This window comes from Chanodichthys erythropterus, chromosome 14, assembly GCF_024489055.1.
Source record: "Chanodichthys erythropterus isolate Z2021 chromosome 14, ASM2448905v1, whole genome shotgun sequence".
NCBI lineage: Eukaryota > Metazoa > Chordata > Actinopteri > Cypriniformes > Xenocyprididae > Chanodichthys > Chanodichthys erythropterus.
The window spans coordinates 14,689,830-14,713,351 of NC_090234.1; the positions used below are offsets into that span (position 1 = coordinate 14,689,830).

Genomic DNA, 23,522 nt, shown 5'->3' on the forward strand with positions numbered 1-23,522 from the left:
GCATATCAAAACATGGATAAATCAACTCATCAACTTACAGTGTGTAATTCTCCTTGGCTTTCGCTCCTGTTGCATGTCCTCAATCTGGCAACCCGCGTGAGCGTCGAATCTGAGGTAGAGGAGGCGGGGCAAACAACTCTATTTAATATCTTGAATTTGGACTGCAGTACCTATTTCGACCACTAGCTGTCAATCCACATACCACACCTTTAAGTAAATCGTGTGCACAATACAATAATTTGTTCCCTTGTTTAACTAAATCGTGCACACAATTTAATAATACGTTGTCTTGAATCAAAACGAGGCAACGAATTAGTACAATGTTGCCACGGATTCCTAAATCAAGGGAACGTTATTATAATATGCGCACGATTTAGTAAAACGAGGCAACGAATTATATCGTGTGCACACAGTTTATTTAAACGAGGGAAAGAATTAGTAAATCGAGGCCACTATCTCAAATAAATGCAAAATAGGAGACTTTCAAAAAATCTTAATGTTCTTTCTAGTAACCATCTAGCATTCACTCAGCATCCCAGAATCCCTATATCCTTCAAATATCAAGACTTTTAAAAGCTGTTTGAGTTCTTCCAAGGTGGTTACAGTAGCAGGATGTGATCTGAATTCTTACGGTTTTCTTTTGTTGTTTGTTTGTTTTTCTATAGGATGAGTCTCACTTCCTAAAGAACATGAAAACTGTCCGCTGTCGGGCGGCTCTTCCTCTACTAAAGGTTTGCTACTTCAGGCTTGTTTTAGGCATTATTCATAAACACTGCATTTTTTATTGATCCAGTGTTATTAAAGGATTAGTTCACTGATAATTTACTCACCCCCATGTCATCCAAGATCTTTCTTTCTTCATTTGGAAAGAAATAAAGGTTTTTGAAGAAAACATTCCAGGATTTTTCTCCATATAGTGGACTTCACTGGGGTTCAACGGGTCCAAATGTCAGTTTCAGTGCAGCTTCAAAGAGCTCTACATGATCCCAGATGAGGAATAAGAGTCTTATCTAGTGAAATGATTGGTCATTTTCTAAAAAAAACCAACTATACACTTTTTTTAACCATAAATGATTTTCTCCTCCAACTTCAAAATCATCTGACATCGTTGTTAAAAGGCCGTTTGACTTAGTCTTTGCACGTTTGCTATGTAGACACTGGATCGGTACTTCCGCCTACGCCACGCGTGACCTTTCCAACATGATTGCGTAATGCGTGGCGCATCGCAGAGCAGTGCAAGACGAGCATTTGTGGTTAAAAAGTATACAATTTTTAAATTTTTTTTAGAAAATGAGTGATGGTTTCTCTAGATAAGACTCTTATTCCTCGTCTGGGATCATGTAGAGCTCTTTGAAGCTGCACTGAAACTGACATTTATGTTTTATAGGAGAAGACCTGTACAAGATTTGACCTGTACACATTGAAAGATTTCAGATGACATCAATAGCTTGTTCTGCTCATCTCTGATGCTGCTAATTAAACATCTGTGTGGTGCTAATGGAACAGGCCGCTAAGAGAGTGATCCTGCTGTCGGGAACGCCTGCCATGTCCAGACCTGCTGAGCTCTACACTCAGATCCTGGCTGTGAGACCTTCCCTGTTTCCACGCTTCCATGACTTCGGCACACGTTACTGTGATGCCAAACAGGTACGTCCATCTGTATACAGCTGTGTTCGTTCAGAGCTAGAAGTACAGTGTCGGGCTGCATGATTAATCGACATGAAACAGAAATGGTGATGTGGCTTAGTATGATGGTGCTGCCCAGATTAAATCCTACTGGGAAAAAGCAATCAGAAGTGTGAAAAGGGTGTGTAGTGAAGGCGGATCTTTGACTGCAGCTCCCGTGGGGCTGGGATTACTCCGGCTCGTCTCATCTGAGCGAACTGAAGCTGCTGCTCGAGGAGTCTCTGATGCTCAGACGGCTCAAATCAGAGGTGCTGTCACAGCTTCCTGCCAAACAGCGTAAGGTGGTCACTGTGACGACAGACGGCATCAACTCCCGCACCAAAGCTGCCCTCAACGCCGCTGCCAAAGAGCTCGCCAAAGGATACCACAATGTGAGCGCAAACTACAATAAATCTATGAAAATATTTCAACATTTATTTAGAGGGAATTCTGTCATTATTTACTTCAGAAATTCTCCTTTTGAGTTCCATGCAACAAAATAACAACATATGGGTTTGGAATTCTGAATAGAATTCTGACAGAATTTGTGTCTTTGTGCCCGTTACTGTACCAGACTCTGATGAGCTCTTCTGTGTTCATGTGCAGAAGTCACAAGAAAAGGAAGCTCTTCTGGTTTTCTTCAACCACACAGCAGAGGCCAAGATCCGAGCCATCATGTACGTTTGACTATTATGAACTCAAAGAAAACATCACAACTGAGTCCTTCAAAAATTTATGGAGAAACATGCATTATTATTATTATTATTATTATTATTATTTAAAACAAATGAATGTACATTCAAATGGTTAGATGCATAAAATGAAGCCATTGTAAAATACACATTCCATATTAATGCATTAACCACAAGCAGACCTTTATTAATAGATTTCTCAGATTAATACCAATAACTGATGTTTTTATAATGTTGCTGTTGCTATAGTTTTTTAATAAAATCAGTGGGCTTGAAGTTGTTACACCGATTTTACCTGTGTTAACTGTCTAAAACAACGTTACATAATTTATGCTTTGTATAGAGTGTGTTCACTAAAGCATGATTAATCTAGGGTTATTATCGTCAACTAAAAAGGGGCCGGTTACATGACAACGGAAAACTTTTTTGGCCGTTCGTTTACGTGACAAAGACATTTTGCGGGCCTGAAAACGTGCAGATTTTGAAAACGATACAGTTATCGTCTTTGTGTAAACTACAATAACTCGAATTTGTGAAAACAGTGATGTTATATGCATGCGTATTACGTGTTCAGTTTATAGGCGTGTAGTGTTTTTTTATAGAGTGACATCGCCACCTACTGGCCTTGCATGAATAATACAGCATTTTTAATCGTTTTTGCGGATCTGTGTGAGCGGAGGTCGTTTTGACGATGTTGTCTGTAAGTAAAGAAATGCAAAGGAAAACTTTTCTGCTTTTAGTAAAATATTATCTAAATAATTAATAAAAACAATATAGACATTTAAAAAACAACAATATATAATAGTATAATCAATGATAGTAAAATAACAGTGGTTTAATCTGTTCCTCAGGGAGTACATCTCAGACACGCTGGAGTGCGGACGAGAGAAGTTTCTGGTGTTTGCTCATCACAAACTGGTGCTGGACAGTATAACCAAAGAACTCGGTGAGAAGGTCTGTCCAAATTCATTTTTTCCCCACAAAAGTAGAACATTACTTCTTAAACATTTGCCATCAGCTGACAGCAGCCCCAGATGGAATCTGCAGACTTTTAATTTGAATTTTTCGAATGAATTCAGATTAGGTAAAATGTGTTTAATGGAGCCACGAGTAAAAGACTTATACTTGTTCTGTACTCAGATTAGCTGAAACAAGAGCTGCACAGTATTTCATGGTCATATCACTTATTATTAGCCAATATTATTGTTGTTATTATTATTTTAGTGATTTCTGAAGGATCATGTGACTCTGAAGACTGGCGTAATGATGCTGAAAATTCAGCTTTGATCACAGAAATAAATTATATTTTACTATATATTCACTTATAAAACTGCTATTTGAAATTGTAATAATATTTCACAATATTACTGTTTTTACTGTATTTTTGATCTAACAAATTCAGCCTTCATGAGCATAAAAAAATTTAATTATTCCAAACTTTTGGCGAGTAGTGTATGTTTGGTGTGGTGCCTTCATTTCTAAAGTATCATTTTAGTCTATAGTGTTTTAGTATCGCTTATTAAATTCATCAAGTGTCAGACATAATGTGAAAAATAATTATTATTGGTAAATAAGATTATTGGTATTGATCAGAATTTTTATATCAGTGCAGAGCATTCCTAATCCTCTATTATCCTGATTAGTGGAGTACCTCAGGGCTCTATTTTGGGTCCGCATCTTTTTAACTTATATAAAAAACGTATATAAAGCTGGCGATTCCATTCTTTTTTGGAATGCATCTGGGACATTAAGAAATGATTATCCAATAACTTTCCCCTACTTAATAAATAAATCAAAATTGAAAATGTATCTCTACTTCCTGGCATTTTAATATTATCATACTCCTGTTTTATTGTCTGTTTTTATTTTATTTTTCTTTAGTAGTGTATGTTTGGTGTGATGCCTTCATTTCTAGTGTATCATTTTAGTCTATAATGTGTTTTAGTATCGCTTATTAAATTGATCAGGTTTCAGCCATAATGTTAAAATAATTAGCAGATCATTGGTATTGATCATAATTTTTATATCAGAGCAGAGCATCCCTAATCCTCTATAATCCTGATTAGTGGAGTACCCCAGGGCTCTGTTTTGGGTCCGCTTCTTTTTAACTTATATTTGCATCCACTGGGGGATATTATTAGGAAGCACAATGTTTGTGCCGATGATCACAGATGTACCTGCCATTGAAAGCTTGCGATTCCATTCAACCTTTGATAGAATGCATCTGGGACATTAAGAAATAGTTATCAAAGAACTTTCTGGAAATAATAGTTTTTGGTCCCCCAAAAATGAGGAGTAGTCTGGTGATCATTTCCCCTCAGTTTCCTCCCGGTTTAGTTAGTTACTTTCTTACTAACCAAAATAGTTAATAAACAATCAGACAATGTGCAAGGAGAGTTCAGATTTTGTGTCGGCCTGGTTTCTATGTAATAAGTTGGATGTATATGAGCTCTAGTATGGTGTTGACATTGTTGTTTTTGTGTGCAGGGAATCAGTTACATCCGTATAGATGGATCGACGCCGTCAGCCGAGCGACAGCAGCTGTGTGACAGATTCCAGTCTTCACACAAGAGCTGCGTGGCTGTTCTCTCCATCACGGCCGCTAACATGGGCATCACGCTGCACTCGGCCGACCTCGTGGTCTTCGCTGAGCTCTTCTGGAACCCTGGAGTGAGACTCAAACACATTCAGTCCAGCCGTTTTTATTATTTTGATTTGATAAACATCTTTTTCTATCAAGAATTTAGTTTTTAGTGTATGATAACCCTGATTTCTCAGGCGACGCAGCTCTTTTTGATCTGACTTCCTGTCACGTAATCTCTACCTGTAGACTGCCAGACTCGGATAAAAGCCTCGTCTCGAGTTGAAAAGCATTTTCCATTAATCAGCGGAGTAATTTAGTCTGGAACAAGCTCTCATCTGGGTTCAAAAAGCCAGCTGAAAGGAGAAATGACTTAATAAATATAATTGTTAGTGAGAGTGCTGCCAGAACACTTTTGAAGTGCGTTTATTTCATTCAGGTCCTGATTCAAGCTGAGGACCGGGTGCACAGGATCGGACAGACCAGTAATGTGGACATTCATTACCTGGTTGCTAAAGGCACAGCGGACGATTACCTTTGGTGAGGAAATCTGCAGATCCTTTATTTTTGTTTTCCCCCTGTAGTCATGAAAAACTGCAAATATTAGGACATTTAAACAAAAATCTTTAGAACTGGAACAGTTGGTGGGAGAGTTAATGCTTTGATGCAAGTTTGTGGAAAAGCATAAGTTTAAAAATTTTTTTATTTTTTTTTGCTTCATAATGCACTAGTAGAATAGTAGAATATATACAGTTGCAAGAAGAAGTATGTGAACCACTCGCAGAATCTGTGGTAATGTGAATAATTTTAACAAAATGCATGTTATTTTTTGTTTAGTACTGTCCTGAGTAAGATATTTGACATAAAAGATGTTTATAAATAATTCAAAATACAAAACAATAGCTGAATTTATTAAAATAACCCCATTCATAAGTATGTGAAGCATTGATTCTCAATACTGTGTGTGGTTACCTGATGATCCACGACTGTTTTTGTGTTTTGTGATGGTTGTTCATGAGTCTCTTGTTTGTCCTGAGCAGTTAAACTGAGCTCTGTTCTTCAGAAAAATCCTCCAGCTCCTGCAGATTCTTCAGTTTTCAAGCATTTTTGCATATTTGAACCCTTTCCAGCAGTGACTGTGTGATTTTGAGATCTGTGTTTTCACACTGAGGACGACTGAGGGACTCAAACCCAACTATTAAAAAAGGTTCAAACATTCACTGATGCTCCAGAAGGAAACACGATGCATTAAGAGTCGAGGGGTGAAAACTTTTGAATTTGAAAATAAAGGTAAATTGTATTTAATTTTTCTTCCGGGAAACATGCAAGTCTCTTCTGTTGGTTCTGAAGGGCAGTACTAAATGAAAAACAATGATATTTAAACAAAATAAGAAAAATTGTGACATCTTCATCCTGTTCAAAAGTTATCACCCCCCGACTCTTAATGCATCGTGTTTCCTTCTGGAGCATCAGTGAATGTTTGAACCTTTTTTAATAGTTGGGTTTGAGTCCCTCAGTCGTCCTCAGTGTGAAAACACAGATCTCAAAATCACACAGTCACTGCTGGAAAGGGTTCAAATATGCAAAAATGCTTGAAAACTGAAGAATCTGCAGGAGCTGGAGGATTTTTCTGAAGAACAGAGCTCAGTTTAACTGCTCAGGACAAACAAGAGACTCATGAACAACCATCACAAAACACAAAAACAGTTGTGGATCATCAGGTAACCACACACAGTATTGAGAATCAATGGTTCTTATGAATGAGGTTATTTTAATAAATTCAGCTATTGTTTTGTATTTTGAATTATTTGTAAACACCAAAGAATACATAGAAAAACAAGAAGCTCACAGGAAAAAGCATAAATTGACTACATCAGTTATTAATATTTGGTTGGTTCTCTTGTTTTTGCATGTGTTCATAATTTCTTTGTACGACAGCCTGGACAAATCGGCACAATTTGTCATGTTTCATGGTTATTATCACAAATAAAACAATCGATTCCAAGCACAACTACACAATATGACTACAAAATCTTAAACAAATTGTGAATAATATTTGAATAAAGTGTGAAGATGTGAGTTTTCCTGGTTTGGACATCACTTTTGGCCACTGCTGTTCATATTAGATGTTGTAACTGACCACCTTTTCATTTATGTATTTATTTACCATTTTAAATCACACTTTGTTCATTATAAATTAATACAATCTTAAAATTATTTTATCTGGAACAGTTACACGTAGTCATACATATGCATTTTTCTTTAAAATTGAGTTTAGTTTGTTTCTGCAGTGTATTTTCTCATGTGTAACAGCCTGTATGTGATGCCACTGATTGGCCTCATTATTGCTGGTTTGATATGGTTTGCTTGTGTTTGTCAGGCCCATGATACAAGACAAAATGAATGTTCTGGAGCAGGTCGGCTTGTCTGAATCCAACATTTCAGAGAACGCAGAATCTGCCAGCTTCCACAGCAAGGTTAGTATCCAAATGTTCAGCATTTGACCATCGATAAAAACAATGAAGATTTCCATTGCACCATTTCTATTTATTTAACTTACTATAGAAAGCTTTAGAATAGATTCAGCTGTCTTTGTTTTCAAGCACTATCCTGTTTTCAATCCTCTCTCTCTTTGTCAGGACCCTCATCAGCTGACCATCACAGAGATGTTTCAGAGGTCCTTCGATGAGGAGGAGATGCTTGCTTTAGTCGATCAAGACCAGTAAGAAGGCAATATTTTGGTTGAAAGACAATAATCTGAACGTTTTTGTCAAGAAGTGCCTCAAATTTGTAAGTGACAAAATTAAACAAAGCCTAAAAGTTGTTGAAACCATTGTCAGTTTGAACCAGATCAGCCTTGCAGCAAGTATTTAAACAGACAAGAGTGTCTTCAGAGCGTTTAATTCACAAGAGGATGTAAACGATTTATAAGAGACGCATGACTGAAGATGAAGCTGGAGATCGCTGGCTGTTTTTTTTTTTAAATCCTTCAGGTCCAAACTAGTGGAGAACAAAAGAAAACCATCATATCATCATGTTATTGTTGACAAAAACTAAACATAAAAAATGTCATTACATGAAATATACTAAAGATTAACTGAACTAAAATAAAATGAACTTAACTCATTTTATATCAGCTACATTCAGGCAACATTTGTCATTTTCATTCAGTTTAAGTTGAAGTATTAAAATAGCTTAAACTAAAACTTAAAAAATATAGACTTTTTTAACTTTTAACAAAAACAGGAAAAAAAAAAGTTGTCTAATTCAAAAATATTAACCAAAGCTATAATAGTATATCAATGATAAAAATAACACTGCTTACATACACTTTATTTGAATTATACAAAGTTACAGGGCTTGTTTGAACTGATTCTTCTAATGAATCCGTCACAGACTCATTTATTTGTGAATCAGTTCAACTGTAGAAACTGGTTCTCATCAATATTCTTGATGTAATCACCTTCATCTTCACCTCTCCTCTTCTTTGACAGATGATTGTGCAGATTTCAAGAATTTGTCTCATCCACTGAAAAACAGACGACAAGCTTCATCGCATTTACATCACATATAAAAGATACAAATAAAGTTTATTTATAATTCCAGTATAACGTCACTGACTTTGTGTGATTAATGTTGATCACGTTTCTGACACGAGTTCATCTGTCATGTTTGTCGAACAGATCACTGATTCTTAAAGCATGGGACAAACAGACTACAAAACTGAAATAAATAAAAGTTTATGCTTCAAGGAATTATTTCTGATTACTGTGTCATTTACGCTTGGGTGCAACAACCTGCTGCTTCCAGTTTTTCAGTTTATCCTTGCTGGTTTGTCAACAAAAGTGAGCAAGTAGACTATCACAATTAATAGGACCTATTCTGACTTTATATCTCGCAATTCTGACTTTATCTTGCAATTCTGAATTTATAAATTTTTATCTCGCAATTCTGAATTTATAAATTTTTATCTCGCAATTCTGAATTTATAAATTTTTATCTCGCAATTCTGAATTTATATTTCGCAATTCTGAATTTACATCTCGCAATTCCGACTTTATATCTCGCAATTCTCACTTTATATGCCACAATTCCGACTTTATATCTCACAATTCTGAATTTATAAATTTATATCTCGCAATTCTGACTTTATATCTCGCAATTCTGACTTTATATCTCGCAATTCTGACTTTATATCTCGCAATTCCGACTTTATATCGCGCAATTCTGACTTTATACCGTGCAATTCTGACTTTATATCACAATTCTGACTTTATATCGCGCAATTCTGACTTTATATCACAATTCTGACTTTATATCACAATTCTGACTTTATATCTCGCAATTCTGACTTTATATCATTCTGACTTTATATCGCGCAATTCTCACTTTATATCTCGCAATTCTCACTTTATATCACGCAATTCTGACTTTATAACTCGCAATTCCGACTTTATATCTCACAATTCTGACTTTATATCTCGCAATTCCGACTTTATATCCCGCAATTCCGACTTTATATCTCGCAATTCCGACTTTATATCATTCTGACTTTATATCACTCAATTCTGACTTTATATCGCGCAATTCTGACTTTATATCGCGCAATTCTGACTTTATACCGTGCAATTCTGACTTTATATCACAATTCTGACTTTATATCGCGCAATTCTGACTTTATATCACAATTCTGACTTTATATCACAATTCTGACTTTATATCTCGCAATTCTGACTTTATATCATTCTGACTTTATATCGCGCAATTCTCACTTTATATCTCGCAATTCTCACTTTATATCACGCAATTCTGACTTTATAACTCGCAATTCCGACTTTATATCTCACAATTCTGACTTTATATCTCGCAATTCCGACTTTATATCCCGCAATTCCGACTTTATATCTCGCAATTCCGACTTTAAATTTTTCAAATCCAGACCTGCGTCCTGCTGACTGGAGGCGGGCGTCTCTAGTGTGTCAGTCTCATCACATGATGCTGCGTGACTCTCTGTCGGCTCAGGGTTGATCTCTTCAGCACCTTCTGGATGTGGGGATGAAGGGTAACACTGACTTTTGTGTGTACATGTGACTTTTCACCTCAAGTTACAATACTAATTCTTTCAATCACTCAAACCCTGGAGCTATTAACATTTATAGTCCTCAAGTTTTTATTTTTGCTGGTGAAATGCTGTAAAGTTCTGTCAATATAAATGTTGGAAATGATATGAATGTAAATAAAGTGAAGCTAGACATTTACTGTGAATCAAGTTGCTCTAAAAACACTATTATAATCTGCATGTGTGTAAATGAACACAGTGCTGCGCTTCACTCTGAAACAGTGCAGATTTCGATTCATTTTTTTATTTTGATTAATTGTGCAGACTCTTTTTTTTTTTTTTTTTTTCATTTTAAATACACATTCAATGTCATTAATTATTCGTTTATCATCAACTTACGATCCCCCATTTGGGAAACCCTGAACCAATGGAAAGTTCTTCTGTTATCATTTATTCACTTATTAATTTTCTATAGGCAATCACAGGTCATAGAGAACTCCAAAAAGGGGTGTGAACTCCAAAAGTGGGCAGTACCTCCAAAAGGGGCGGAGTCTCCACATGCAAAGGCCTTTGCTTCTGCCAAATGTCAATGACTTACATTTCAAATTAAAAGTTCATAAATCAAACATTGTTTCTCGCTGAAAGATGAATTGACCTTACATAAAATGTAAGCATATGTTAAAGTTCTAAAACATGCTATATAAATAAATATTCCTATATAAGTAAATATATCTTTATTAATTATCAAGAAATATCCTTTTTCCTACTTCCGTTAAACTGTGAACAATCAGTGAAAGCAATAATAAGCATTTTCAAAAACATGGTACCATGAGATGACATTATTCTACTCGCCCTTCAACCATCAAACATTAAAATGACATTTAAAAAAGTAAAAGCATCAACAAATTACTACAACAGACCTTGAATAACCCCAAAAGCTTGATTCTTTCCACAGCAACATTACAGACGTGTTAAATATCATTAAAGACTTTAGATATATACGTATGAAGAGGGTGCACTCATATTAATATGAATGGGGGAAGTGCAATGCACAATATGGCGGAATAAGTCCCGCCTTCTAAATAAAAGAGCCAATTGCTCAAGTAATAGTCACTGCAGCTGCAGTTGGAAGCTTCGGATGATATAAAAACAGTCAATGTTGTGAGACACGCTTAGGACTGCACATGTGCATTGACTGTTTTAGCCTGAAAAATCTTGATTGATGTTTCCAAATCATGTCTGAAGAATCCGTGTATGAACTTGTTGACTTGTACATTACTAGTCATTCAAATCCAGACCTGCGTCCTGCTGACTGGAGGCGGGCGTCTCTAGTGTGTCGGTCTCATCACATGATGCTGCGTGACTCTCTGTCGGCTCAGGGTTGATCTCTTCAGCTCCTTCTGGATGTGGAGATGAAGGGTAACACTGACTTTTGTGTTTACATGTGACTTACACCTCAACTTTATGAACTAAAGCAGGGATTTCCAAACTTTTCTGTCAGCTGAACCCCAAAGATATAAAATATTTACTTGAAGTAAATCATTTAAAGGCACATTTGCATGTTCATGGTTCTTTGTTGTCGGTTAATGGTCACATGATATGCAAGTAAATAGATGAAATATTTAATTGCTTTATTTTGATTGTATATACAGTAGTCAATATTTGAAGTTGATCAAAACCTTTCATCAATGTTCTCCTAAAATCTTCTTCTTAGGACAACTTTGATGTACTTTTTTGATACACTTCAAATGTTGACTACAATATTTTAACATTATTTATATATAAGGCTGCATGACTTTATATTGTTATTTGTCATATATTGTGTATATAATATTATTTTAATTATTATCAAGCCTATTATTATTAGTTTCACCTCTAAAAATGAAGACATTCCCATGTTACTGTTGTAAATTATAACTGTACTGTAAAATAAAGTGAATTTGCGTAGATGTGATGAGAATTTTTTTTTATTTTTTATTTTGATTAATTGTGCAGCCCCATTTATTTATTTTAAATACACATTCGATTTAATTTATTATTCACTATATCAACTTATGAACCCCCATTTTTTAAAGATTTATTTTTGCATTTTTGCCTTTATTATGACAGGACAGTTGACAGGAAGTGAAGTTGGAGAGAGAGAGAGAGGGGGATGGGATTGGGAAAGGTCCATGAACCAGGACTTGAACTCGGGACGCCCGAAGCGCAACTGCGCTATATGTCGGCGTTCTACCCACGAGGCTACTGGCACCATTGTTTACTTACTAATTCTCTGTATGCATTGAAAGGTCACAGAGAACTCAAAAGGGGCGGAGTCTCCACTCACAAAGACCTTCGCCTTCTCCAAATGTCACTGACTTACATTTCAAAATAAAAGTTAATAAATTAAACACTATTTCTTGCTGAAAGGTGAATTGACCTTACATAAAATTTAAGCATTTGTTAACGTTATAAAACATGCTATAAAAATAAATATTCCTATATAAATAAATATATACTGTATTTATTTATTATCAATAAATATCCTCTTTTTTCCTACGCCCCATGACGCTTTGTGCGAATTATGGGAGTAAATTCCGTTAAACTGTAAACAATCAGTGAAAGCAATAATAACCTTTTTTAAAAACATGGTACCATGAGATGACATTATTCTACTCGCCCTTCAACCATCAAACATTAAAAGGAAATTTAAAAGTGTAAAAGCATCAACAAACCCATATTAGGTTTATTCAAGGTACAACAGACCTTGAATAACTAACCTATAAACTCAATTCTTTCCGCAGCAATATTACAGAAGTGTTAAATATCATTAAAGACTTTAGAAAAAAAGTTGCACTCATATTACTATCAATGGGAGAAAGTGCAACGCACAATATGCCGTTAAAAGTCCCGCCTTCTAAATAAAAGAGCCAATCGCCAATTGGTGACGCAGCAGCAGTTGGAAGCTCCGGCTGCTAGACGTACGCTTAGGACTGCACATGTGCATTGAAAAACCAGCCTGAAAAATTTAGATTGCTGTTCCCAAATCATGTCTGAAGAATCCGTGTATGAACTTGTTGACTTGTACATTACTAGTCATTCAAATCCAGACCTGCGTCCTGCTGACTGGAGGCGGGCGTCTCTAGTGTGTCGGTCTCATCACATGATGCTGCGTGACTCTCTGTCGGCTCAGGGTTGATCTCTTCAGCTCCTTCTGGATGTGGGGATGAAGGGTAACACTGACTTTTGTGTTTACATGTGACTTACACCTCAACTTTATGAACTAAAGCAGGGATTTCCAAACTTTTTGGGTCAGCCGAACCGATATAAAATATGTACTTGAAGCCTGCCTAAGTGAATATTTCTATCATTTAACAGCACATTTGGATGTTTATTTGAATGCGTGTAAATGAACACAGTGCTGCGGTTCTATATCATTATTTAATCTAATCGCAGCCTTTGATTTGATTTGAGCCTTCATTTTTATATTTTAACCATACATTCAATTTATACAATTATTCGCTGGTCATCAACTTGCACGTTAATGTTTGGGAAACCCTGAACTAAAGCACCAGTAAAATCAGTCTTCTGTTATTATTTACTCACTTATTAATTCTCATATATGCTGTGAGATCATAGTGATGTGCAAATATCAGCGTACAGGTTGAGAATTACATGAGGTTGAGTAAATAATGACAGAGTTTATATTCTTCATTTCTGAACCTGTAGTGCTCGGCTCTCTCTGGTTCCTCGAGTCATCAAACGACGGAGATCTTGAAGCTTGTAGATTCTTGAGCTCCGCGAAGCTCTCCTCCGTTTCTGTAGATAACAGGACATTAAAGTCACCATGAAATCAAAATGAACAATGTAATATTGCAGTATTTATTTTAAATGATTTGTCAGTTGTTTAGTGGGACGAGGGCGGGGCAACCTGTCACTCACATGATGGGATCCACCAATAGCAAACCAAAACCATCCAATCAATTCCCCACTGACAAAATCAAACCCCGCCCTACATTTGTTCTTGTTTGAGAAGCCGTTTGATGTCGACTTTAAATGTTATGCTTAAATATTATGTCAGCTGTAAGGTTTTGGTCACCTAATGGAGGTGAAGCATCGCCGTCGATGATCTCGCTCTCGGATGCAATGTCTCCAAAGATGAACTGTATCTTCTGGTGCGCGTGCTCCGTGTTGGAGGATCCGTGGATGGCGTTCTCCAGCAAGTCTTTAGCAAAGCGCGCTCTCAGAGAATCTGGGGCCGTTTCTCTGGCCTCGCTGGGGTCTGTCGGGCCCATGGCCGCCCTCCACTCCTCCACCGCATTCTCCTTTGTCAGAATCATCATTGTACATGGGCCGCTATTGAAAAATTAACCATGCTTTATCTTACCTGCTAATCTTAATGAGTTTCATGGACAGTTAAGTCATGTTCAATGCCAAACTCACCGACACATGTAATCCACCAGCTGGCTGAAGAAGGGTTTGTCCCGGTGTTCTCTATAAAACTCTTCTGCCATCTCTCTGGACAGAATCGTGTCCTTCAGATGGGAAATAGTGAATCCTCTGGCCTGAATCTCCTCCAGGATTTCCTCTGATATGAGCAGAAACACACCGATTCAACAGTGAGTTGTGACGTTTACCCTTGTTTCTCGTTATTAATATTCTTACAACATAATTTCACATCTAGTTTGCTTTAAAAGCACAAACTCAAAGCTAATATCCCTCTCGACCCTTTTAGTCGTGTTACTGCTGAAATGATACCTTTGCGTTCAGTGTCGGGTTTAATGACTGCGAGTGTTTCCTCTGGTGGGAAGAAGAAGCCGATCTCCATCTCCGCCTCCTCTGAGCTTCTGCTGCCATGCAGCTGGTTAATACTGGAGTTCCCATTGCTGAACTGAGCTCGCAAACTACATCAAAACCACACAGAGAGAAACAGGAACTATCAAGTGTGCACCGACCATCTAAACCAGTGGTTCACAAACAGGGGGTCAGGGCCTCAAGAAAGCTTAAAATGACTTAAATATAACAAAATGTGCTTTAAAAATAAGCAAAAACAGCTATAACTCAAGATGTAAGCTGATGTCATTTTTCTTATTTTAAATAATTCCCTCAACACCTGTCATTTTTATTTAAGAACAAGGGTTCCCACAGTCTTGGAAAACCTGGATATATTTAGGAATTTTAAAAAAGTGATTTCTAGACCTGGAAAAGTCATGGAAATTTGTGAAATCTTAAAAAGTCATTAACGTTTCTATAACAAATATACATTTTTTTAGTTATTGTCAAGCTCTAAAACATTTTAATTTGGTAGAAATTGCTGTGGAATTGCTATTTGTGTGTAAAACAAACCTGGAATCACAAATGACCAGAAGAGTCATGTAAATTTATTAATAATAAAATGTAAACTCTGAAAAACTTTGAAATTGCTCGAAACTATTTTAAGTATTTCATTGAATTATTTTAAGTAAATGTTGCTTTTCCGAATATATATATATATATATATATATATATATATATATATATATATATATATATATATAGATATATTATAGTTCACTACATATATATATTTAACCACAAAATTAGCTGCTTTTTCTTTACAGCAGAAGTACCAGAAATATCTTGTGGGGCCTTGAAGTCAGAACATATATGATAATAAATAACATGATATGATATACCATAACACATTAAGTTGTGCAGGAACATTCGAATGCCCTGAAGAAATGAAACTATTACAGACATTGGTTTACCTGTTAGGTTCTTCACTTTTAGCCTTGATGGGGTCTTTGGGTCCCAGGATGTTCCTCCAGTGTTCCACAGCTCCTTCTTTTACCAGAGCTAGTGCTAACACAGGCCCGCTGTGAACCACAGCAGAAGAGAGACTGTAAGTCTTCTGGCTTCTTTACATCATTTAGACAAGATGCTGTATATATGTAAATAACAACTATGTGGCCAAAAGTACAGCTAAGCCCAAACCGAAGATATGAAGCAGGTTTTTAATGGCCGACTCCTTACTCTGTAGACAGCAATTCCATTAGCATTCGTAATTCAGATTCAGAATGAATAGTAAATTCAATGCTGGATTTGCACAAAAGATTAACATGATGGCACATGCTAGTCGATGAGTTGAATCAACTCCACAGGTCTGCAGTTTGCAGGCATGATATTTTGTATCTATAATTTATTGTTTTGACATAAAAAAATGAGGATATTGCAATATTGACCTAAAAAACTATAAAACCTAATCTGACGTTTTTCAAATTTGTATGATAGAACTTCTGATTCTAGTCTGAAGGGTTCTGATTGGTTCTGAAGCCATTGTAAAACTACAAGAATAAGCTATTTTGTTTGGCCATAATTCAAACTATTATTCATAATGCATGCAATTTTGTTGAAAATTGGTGTCCTTAATCATATCACTGTTGTGGCTTGTTGTACAGTATGCGAGCGCTCACCTGGTCATGCTCTCGAGCAAACTGGGGAAGTATTCCTGCTCCAGATGAGAGCTGTAGAACTGCCTGACCTGATCCTCAGACAGCATGACCTCTTTCTGCATGGCCACTTTGAAACCTGCTTCATGGATCCTGCCCAGAATCTCCTCTGAAAAACACATTTACAAATGTTTAATGTTCAGTTACTTCCTGACCATAAGTGCTCCAATTTATCACTAGCAGTTAAAAGTTTGGACACATCTACTCAATCTTTATTGTTAATCTAAAATGTGTGAAACAGTCATAATAACGTCATCAAAACTACAAAATAACAAATAGAACAGTGCTGTTATTGTTAACTAAAACTATTAGAAATAATTTTCTTTAATTTAAAAAATATGTAAAATAAATATAAATATTAGATGAAAAATGTAAAACTTGAAGTACTAAAATTACTAAAACTGAAATAGAAATAAATAAGAGTTCAATTGCAAATACACAATTACTGAAACTTAAACTAAAATTAATATAAAAACAACATATAAAAATAAAAGCTAGTTTAAAGGGGCTATATGTAAGTATTTTCATGTATTTATTCGCTGTGAGTATATCAGGGCCTTGAATGACGTTTGGTATCTTGTTTATGAAATCTTGTTTCTGCCAAGAAATAAAAAAATAATTGCAATGTTTTATCTGACTTTTTTTCTCACAATTGCAAGTTTGTATCTCACAATTCTGACTTTTTTTTAACTCAGAATTGTGAGATATAGTCGGAATTGCAAGATATAAAGTCGGAATTGTGATATATAAAGTCGGAATTGCGAGATATAAAGTCGGAATTGCGTGATATAAAGTCGGAATTGCAAGATATCAAGTCGGAATTGCGAGTTATAAAGTCGGAATTGCGAGTTAAAGTCAGAATTGCGTGATATAAAGTCAGAATTGCGTGATATAAAGTCAGAATTGCGAGTTATAAAGTCAGAATTGCGAGATATAAAGTCAGAATTGCGAGTTATAAAGTCAGAATTGCGAGTTATAAAGTCAGAATTGCGAGTTATAAAGTCAGAATTGCGTGATATAAAGTCAGAATTGCGAGTTATAAAGTCAGAATTGCGAGATATAAAGTCAGAATTGCGAGTTATAAAGTCAGAATTGCAAGATACAAAGTCAGAATTGCGAGTTAAAGTCAGAATTGCGTGATATAAAGTCAGAATTGCGAGATACAAAGTCAGAATTGCGAGTTATAAAGTCAGAATTGCGAGATATAAAGTCAGAATTGCGTGATACAAAGTCAGAATTGCGAGATACAAAGTCAGAATTGCGAGTTATAAAGTCAGAATTGCGAGTTATAAAGTCAGAATTGCGTGATATAAAGTCAGAATTGCGTGATATAAAGTCAGAATTGCGAGTTATAAAGTCAGAATTGCGGGTTATAAAGTCAGAATTGCGTGATATAAAGTCAGAATTGTGTGATATTAAGTCAGAATTGCGAGTTCTAAAGTCAGAATTGCGAGTTCTAAAGTCAGAATTGCGAGTTATAAAGTCAGAATTGCGAGTTATAAAGTCAGAATTGCGAGTTATAAAGTCAGAATTGCGTGATATAAAGTCAGAATTGCGTGATATAAAGTCAGAATTGCGAGTTATAAAGTCAGAATTGTGAGATATAAAGTCAGAATTGCATGATATAAAGTCAGAATTGCGAGTTATAAAGTCAGAATTGCGAGTTATAAAGTCAGAATTGCGTGATATAAAGTCAGAATTGCGTGATATAAAGTCAGAATTGCGAGATACAAAGTCAGAATTGCGTGATATAAAGTCAGAATTGCGTGATATAAAGTCAGAATTGCGAGTTATAAAGTCAGAATTGCGAGTTATAAAGTCAGAATTGCGAGATATGAAGTCAGAATTGCGTGATATAAAGTCAGAATTGCGAGATATAAAGTCAGAATTGCGAGTTATAAAGTCAGAATTGCGAGTTATAAAGTCAGAATTGCGAGATATAAAGTCAGAATTGCGTGATATAAAGTCAGAATTGCGAGATACAAAGTCAGAATTGCGAGTTATAAAGTCAGAATTGCGAGTTATAAAGTCAGAATTGCGTGATATAAAGTCAGAATTGCGAGATACAAAGTCAGAATTGCGAGTTATAAAGTCAGAATTGCGAGTTCTAAAGTCAGAATTGCGAGTTATAAAGTCAGAATTGCGTGATATAAAGTCAGAATTGCGAGTTAAAAAGTCAGAATTGTGAGATATAAAGTCAGAATTGCGAGATATAAAGTCAGAATTGCGTGATATAAAGTCAGAATTGCGAGTTATAAAGTCAGAATTGTGAGATATAAAGTCAGAATTGCGAGATATAAAGTCAGAATTGCAAAATACAAAGTCAGGATTGCGAGTTAAAGTCAGAATTGCGTGATATAAAGTCAGAATTGCGAGATACAAAGTCAGAATTGCGAGTTATAAAGTCAGAATTGCGAGATATAAAGTCAGAATTGCGTGATATAAAGTCAGAATTGCGAGATACAAAGTCAGAATTGCGAGTTATAAAGTCAGAATTGCGAGTTATAAAGTCAGAATTGCGTGATATAAAGTCAGAATTGCGTGATATAAAGTCAGAATTGCGAGTTATAAAGTCAGAATTGCGGGTTATAAAGTCAGAATTGCGTGATATAAAGTCAGAATTGTGTGATATAAAGTCAGAATTGCGAGTTCTAAAGTCAGAATTGCGAGTTCTAAAGTCAGAATTGCGAGTTATAAAGTCAGAATTGCGAGTTATAAAGTCAGAATTGCGAGTTATAAAGTCAGAATTGCGTGATATAAAGTCAGAATTGCGTGATATAAAGTCAGAATTGCGAGTTATAAAGTCAGAATTGTGAGATATAAAGTCAGAATTGCATGATATAAAGTCAGAATTGCGAGTTATAAAGTCAGAATTGCGAGTTATAAAGTCAGAATTGCGTGATATAAAGTCAGAATTGCGTGATATAAAGTCAGAATTGCGAGATACAAAGTCAGAATTGCGTGATATAAAGTCAGAATTGCGTGATATAAAGTCAGAATTGCGAGTTATAAAGTCAGAATTGCGAGTTATAAAGTCAGAATTGCGAGATATGAAGTCAGAATTGCGTGATATAAAGTCAGAATTGCGAGATATAAAGTCAGAATTGCGAGTTATAAAGTCAGAATTGCGAGTTATAAAGTCAGAATTGCGAGATATAAAGTCAGAATTGCGTGATATAAAGTCAGAATTGCGAGATACAAAGTCAGAATTGCGAGTTATAAAGTCAGAATTGCGAGTTATAAAGTCAGAATTGCGTGATATAAAGTCAGAATTGCGAGATACAAAGTCAGAATTGCGAGTTATAAAGTCTGAATTGCGAGTTATAAAGTCAGAATTGCGTGATATAAAGTCAGAATTGCAAGATACAAAGTCAGAATTGTGAGTTAAAGTCAGAATTGCGTGATATAAAGTCAGAATTGCGTGATATAAAGTCAGAATTGCGAGTTATAAAGTCAGAATTGTGAGATATAAAGTCAGAATTGCGAGTTCTAAAGTCAGAAATGCGAGATATAAAGTCAGAATTGCGAGTTCTAAAGTCAGAATTGCGAGTTATAAAGTCAGAATTGCGTGATATAAAGTCAGAATTGTGTGATATAAAGTCAGAATTGCAAGATACAAAGTCAGAATTGCGAGTTAAAGTCAGAATTGCGAGTTATAAAGTCAGAATTGCGAGTTATAAAGTCAGAATTGCGAGTTATAAAGTCAGAATTGCGAGATATAAAGTCAGAATTGCGAGATACAAAGTCAGAATTGCGAGTTATAAAGTCAGAATTGCGAGTTATAAAGTCAGAATTGCGAGTTATAAAGTCAGAATTGCGAGTTATAAAGTCAGAATTGCGTGATATAAAGTCAGAATTGCGTGATATAAAGTCAGAATTGCGAGTTATAAAGTCAGAATTGCGAGTTATAAAGTCAGAATTGCGTGATATAAAGTCAGAATTGTGTGATATAAAGTCAGAATTGCGAGTTCTAAAGTCAGAATTGCGAGTTCTAAAGTCAGAATTGCGAGATATAAAGTCAGAATTGCGAGATATAAAGTCAGAATTGCGAGTTATAAAGTCAGAATTGCGAGATATAAAGTCAGAATTGCGAGATATAAAGTCAGAATTGCGAGTTATAAAGTCAGAATTGTGTGATATAAAGTCAGAATTGCGTGATATAAAGTCAGAATTGCGAGTTATAAAGTCAGAATTGCGAGTTATAAAGTCAGAATTGCGTGATATAAAGTCAGAATTGCGAGTTATAAAGTCAGAATTGCGTGATATAAAGTCAGAATTGCGAGTTATAAAGTCAGAATTGCGTGATATAAAGTCAGAATTGCGAGTTATAAAGTCAGAATTGCGAGATACAAAGTCAGAATTGCGTGATATAAAGTCAGAATTGCGTGATATAAAGTCAGAATTGCGAGTTATAAAGTCAGAATTGCGAGATATAAAGTCAGAATTGAGAGTTATAAAGTCAGAATTGCGAGATATAAAGTCAGAATTGCGAGTTATAAAGTCAGAATTGCGTGATATAAAGTCAGATTTGAGAGTTATAAAGTCAGAATTGCGAGATATAAAGTCAGAATTGCGAGTTATAAAGTCAGAATTGCGAGTTATAAAGTCAGAATTGCGTGATATAAAGTCAGAATTGCGAGTTATAAAGTCAGAATTGCGAGTTATAAAGTCAGAATTGCGAGATATAAAGTCAGAATTGCGTGATATAAAGTCAGAATTGCGAGTTATAAAGTCAGAATTGCGTGATATAAAGTCAGAATTGCGAGTTATAAAGTCAGAATTGCGAGATACAAAGTCAGAATTGCGTGATATAAAGTCAGAATTGCGTGATATAAAGTCAGAATTGCGTGATATAAAGTCAGAATTGCGAGTTATAAAGTCAGAATTGCGAGATATAAAGTCAGAATTGAGAGTTATAAAGTCAGAATTGCGAGATATAAAGTCAGAATTGCGAGTTATAAAGTCAGAATTGCGTGATATAAAGTCAGAATTGAGAGTTATAAAGTCAGAATTGCGAGATATAAAGTCAGAATTGCGAGATATAAAGTCAGAATTGCGAGTTATAAAGTCAGAATTGCGTGATATAAAGTCAGAATTGCGAGATATAAAGTCAGAATTGCGAGTTATAAAGTCAGAATTGCGAGTTATAAAGTCAGAATTGCGAGATATAAAGTCAGAATTGAGAGTTATAAAGTCAGAATTGCGTGATATAAAGTCAGAATTGCGTGATATAAAGTCAGAATTGCGAGTTATAAAGTCAGAATTGCGAGTTATAAAGTCAGAATTGCGAGATATAAAGTCAGAATTGAGAGTTATAAAGTCAGAATTGCGAGATATAAAGTCAGAATTGCGAGTTATAAAGTCAGAATTGCGTGATATAAAGTCAGAATTGAGAGTTATAAAGTCAGAATTGCGAGATATAAAGTCAGAATTGCGAGATATAAAGTCAGAATTGCGAGTTATAAAGTCAGAATTGCGTGATATAAAGTCAGAATTGCGAGATATAAAGTCAGAATTGCGAGTTATAAAGTCAGAATTGCGAGATATAAAGTCAGAATTGCGAGTTATAAAGTCAGAATTGCGTGATATAAAGTCAGAATTGCGAGATATAAAGTCAGAATTGCGAGAAAACATTCAGAATTTCAACTTTATAACAATTCTGACTGTCATTTAATTGTGTTTATATCGCAATTCTGAGAAAAATAAGTCAGAATTCTGAGTTTATATCATGCAATTCTGACTTTATAACTCGTAATTGAAAGAAAAAAAGTCAGAATTGTTAGATAAAAAGTCGCAATTACCTTTTTTATTTAGTGGCGGAAACAAGCTTCCATAATAGCCTCACATAGTCAGATCTACTGTATATACCAGGGGTCTCCAAACTCGGTCCTGGAGGGCCACTGTCCTGCAGAGTTCAGCTCCAACTTGCCTCAACACACCTGCCTGGAAGTTTCTAGTATGCCTAATTAGACCTTGATAAGCTGCTTCAGGTGTGTTTAATTGGGGTTGGAGCTAAACTCTGCAGGACAGTGGCCCTCCAGGACGAGTTTGGAGACCGCTGCTCTATATAGTCTAAAATATACTTTATAATCAAACGATCATAGGTGTAATTTTAATTGCCTCATTTGTCGACATGATGCCGCCGAATTGCAGAGCTTGTGCAAACATATCCACATGGTTATGATCATATTTACATATTCCTCTAAACGTCGCTCTCAGCAGCGTGGATGGCTTCTGGATGTTCATTAGCAGTATATCGTTGCAAAGGTATTTACAACTTCTTTTTTTACTTCTAAGCAAAGAACAAAAAAAGAACTTCACCGTGAGTATATCGGGACCTTGAATGACGTTCGGTCTCTTGTGCGTTACATGTGCACAAGCAATAAATTGCTGGCTGCAGTTCACTTAACAGCTACCGGTGTTGCTAATAACAAGGGTTTCTAAATTTTATATATAGCCCCTTTAAAATATTAATAAATACTATAACAATATGTAAATAACACTGAGATGGTATGGCAATGATGTAGTGACCAATAAATGCCAGTGGGTTGATTCACCTGAAAAGTGTTCCATTGTGGCTTTTTAACAAATGAAGTAAAGTGTCTCCAAACTTTTATCTGGCAGTGTATGTTAATACTTCAGTTTAGAATACTCAGTGAAGGCAGGTGTATCTGTCTGCGCCCACGGGGCCGCAGTTCTGTGCGTGTAAACGTAATGTTGGCACATGCCTCTGTTTTCCCTGGCAGCGTCTGGGCGGATGAGCGCCAGCGTCCTCTCCACATGCTCCTGTTCCGGCCCGGCCCGCTCCGAGCTCGAGTCCGCCATCGCCATCCTGAAGTTCGGGAAGAAGAAAGCCAGCTCCCTGCTGGCCTGCTCGCTGTCAGAGCTGCCATGTAAGGCGTTCAAAAGGGTCTCGGTACCGTACTGAGCCCGCAAGCTGAAGAACGGGGAACGGCCAGAGAGAAGGAGGCGAGCAGGGATGGATGGATGGATAGAAGGATGGAGAAACAGAGAAAGAGAAGAGCAGATGGTCTCACTGCTGGTTCTCCGCCAGGGCA

At 36.0% G+C, this 23,522-nt stretch overlaps 2 protein-coding genes across 7 annotated transcripts in view; one reads left to right on the forward strand and one right to left on the reverse strand.

Moving 5' to 3' along the window:
* Window positions 1-8,687, forward strand: part of smarcal1 (SWI/SNF related, matrix associated, actin dependent regulator of chromatin, subfamily a-like 1) — a 20,883-nt gene extending 12,196 nt beyond the window's left edge. For 2 of the 5 annotated variants that reach the window (XM_067408954.1, XM_067408953.1), the window contains 10 exons: window positions 666-731; window positions 1,507-1,647; window positions 1,839-2,057; window positions 2,272-2,342; window positions 3,209-3,311; window positions 4,845-5,027; window positions 5,378-5,478; window positions 7,319-7,415; window positions 7,578-7,660; window positions 8,433-8,687. In XM_067408954.1, coding sequence (XP_067265055.1) covers window positions 666-731; window positions 1,507-1,647; window positions 1,839-2,057; window positions 2,272-2,342; window positions 3,209-3,311; window positions 4,845-5,027; window positions 5,378-5,478; window positions 7,319-7,415; window positions 7,578-7,660; window positions 8,433-8,436 — 1,068 coding nt within the window. In that variant the 3' untranslated portion in view covers window positions 8,437-8,687. Of the gene's footprint in view, window positions 1-665; window positions 732-1,506; window positions 1,648-1,838; window positions 2,058-2,239; window positions 2,343-3,208; window positions 3,312-4,844; window positions 5,028-5,377; window positions 5,479-7,318; window positions 7,416-7,577; window positions 7,661-8,432 lie in introns of those variants that run through there. The other 3 variants (XR_010897092.1, XM_067408955.1, XM_067408956.1) reach the window with 3 other exon arrangements.
* Window positions 7,674-23,522, reverse strand: part of nme9 (NME/NM23 family member 9) — a 23,655-nt gene continuing 7,806 nt past the window's right edge. For both annotated transcript variants that reach the window (XM_067408958.1, XM_067408957.1), the window contains 12 exons: window positions 23,193-23,401; window positions 16,429-16,573; window positions 15,724-15,831; window positions 14,735-14,880; window positions 14,420-14,564; window positions 14,076-14,332; window positions 13,700-13,795; window positions 13,089-13,190; window positions 11,296-11,397; window positions 9,880-9,981; window positions 8,402-8,467; window positions 7,674-7,938 (listed from right to left, as the gene is read on the reverse strand). In XM_067408958.1, coding sequence (XP_067265059.1) covers window positions 8,448-8,467; window positions 9,880-9,981; window positions 11,296-11,397; window positions 13,089-13,190; window positions 13,700-13,795; window positions 14,076-14,332; window positions 14,420-14,564; window positions 14,735-14,880; window positions 15,724-15,831; window positions 16,429-16,573; window positions 23,193-23,401 — 1,432 coding nt within the window. In that variant the 3' untranslated portion in view covers window positions 7,674-7,938; window positions 8,402-8,447. The remainder of the gene's footprint in view (window positions 7,939-8,401; window positions 8,468-9,879; window positions 9,982-11,295; window positions 11,398-13,088; window positions 13,191-13,699; window positions 13,796-14,075; window positions 14,333-14,419; window positions 14,565-14,734; window positions 14,881-15,723; window positions 15,832-16,428; window positions 16,574-23,192; window positions 23,402-23,522) is intronic.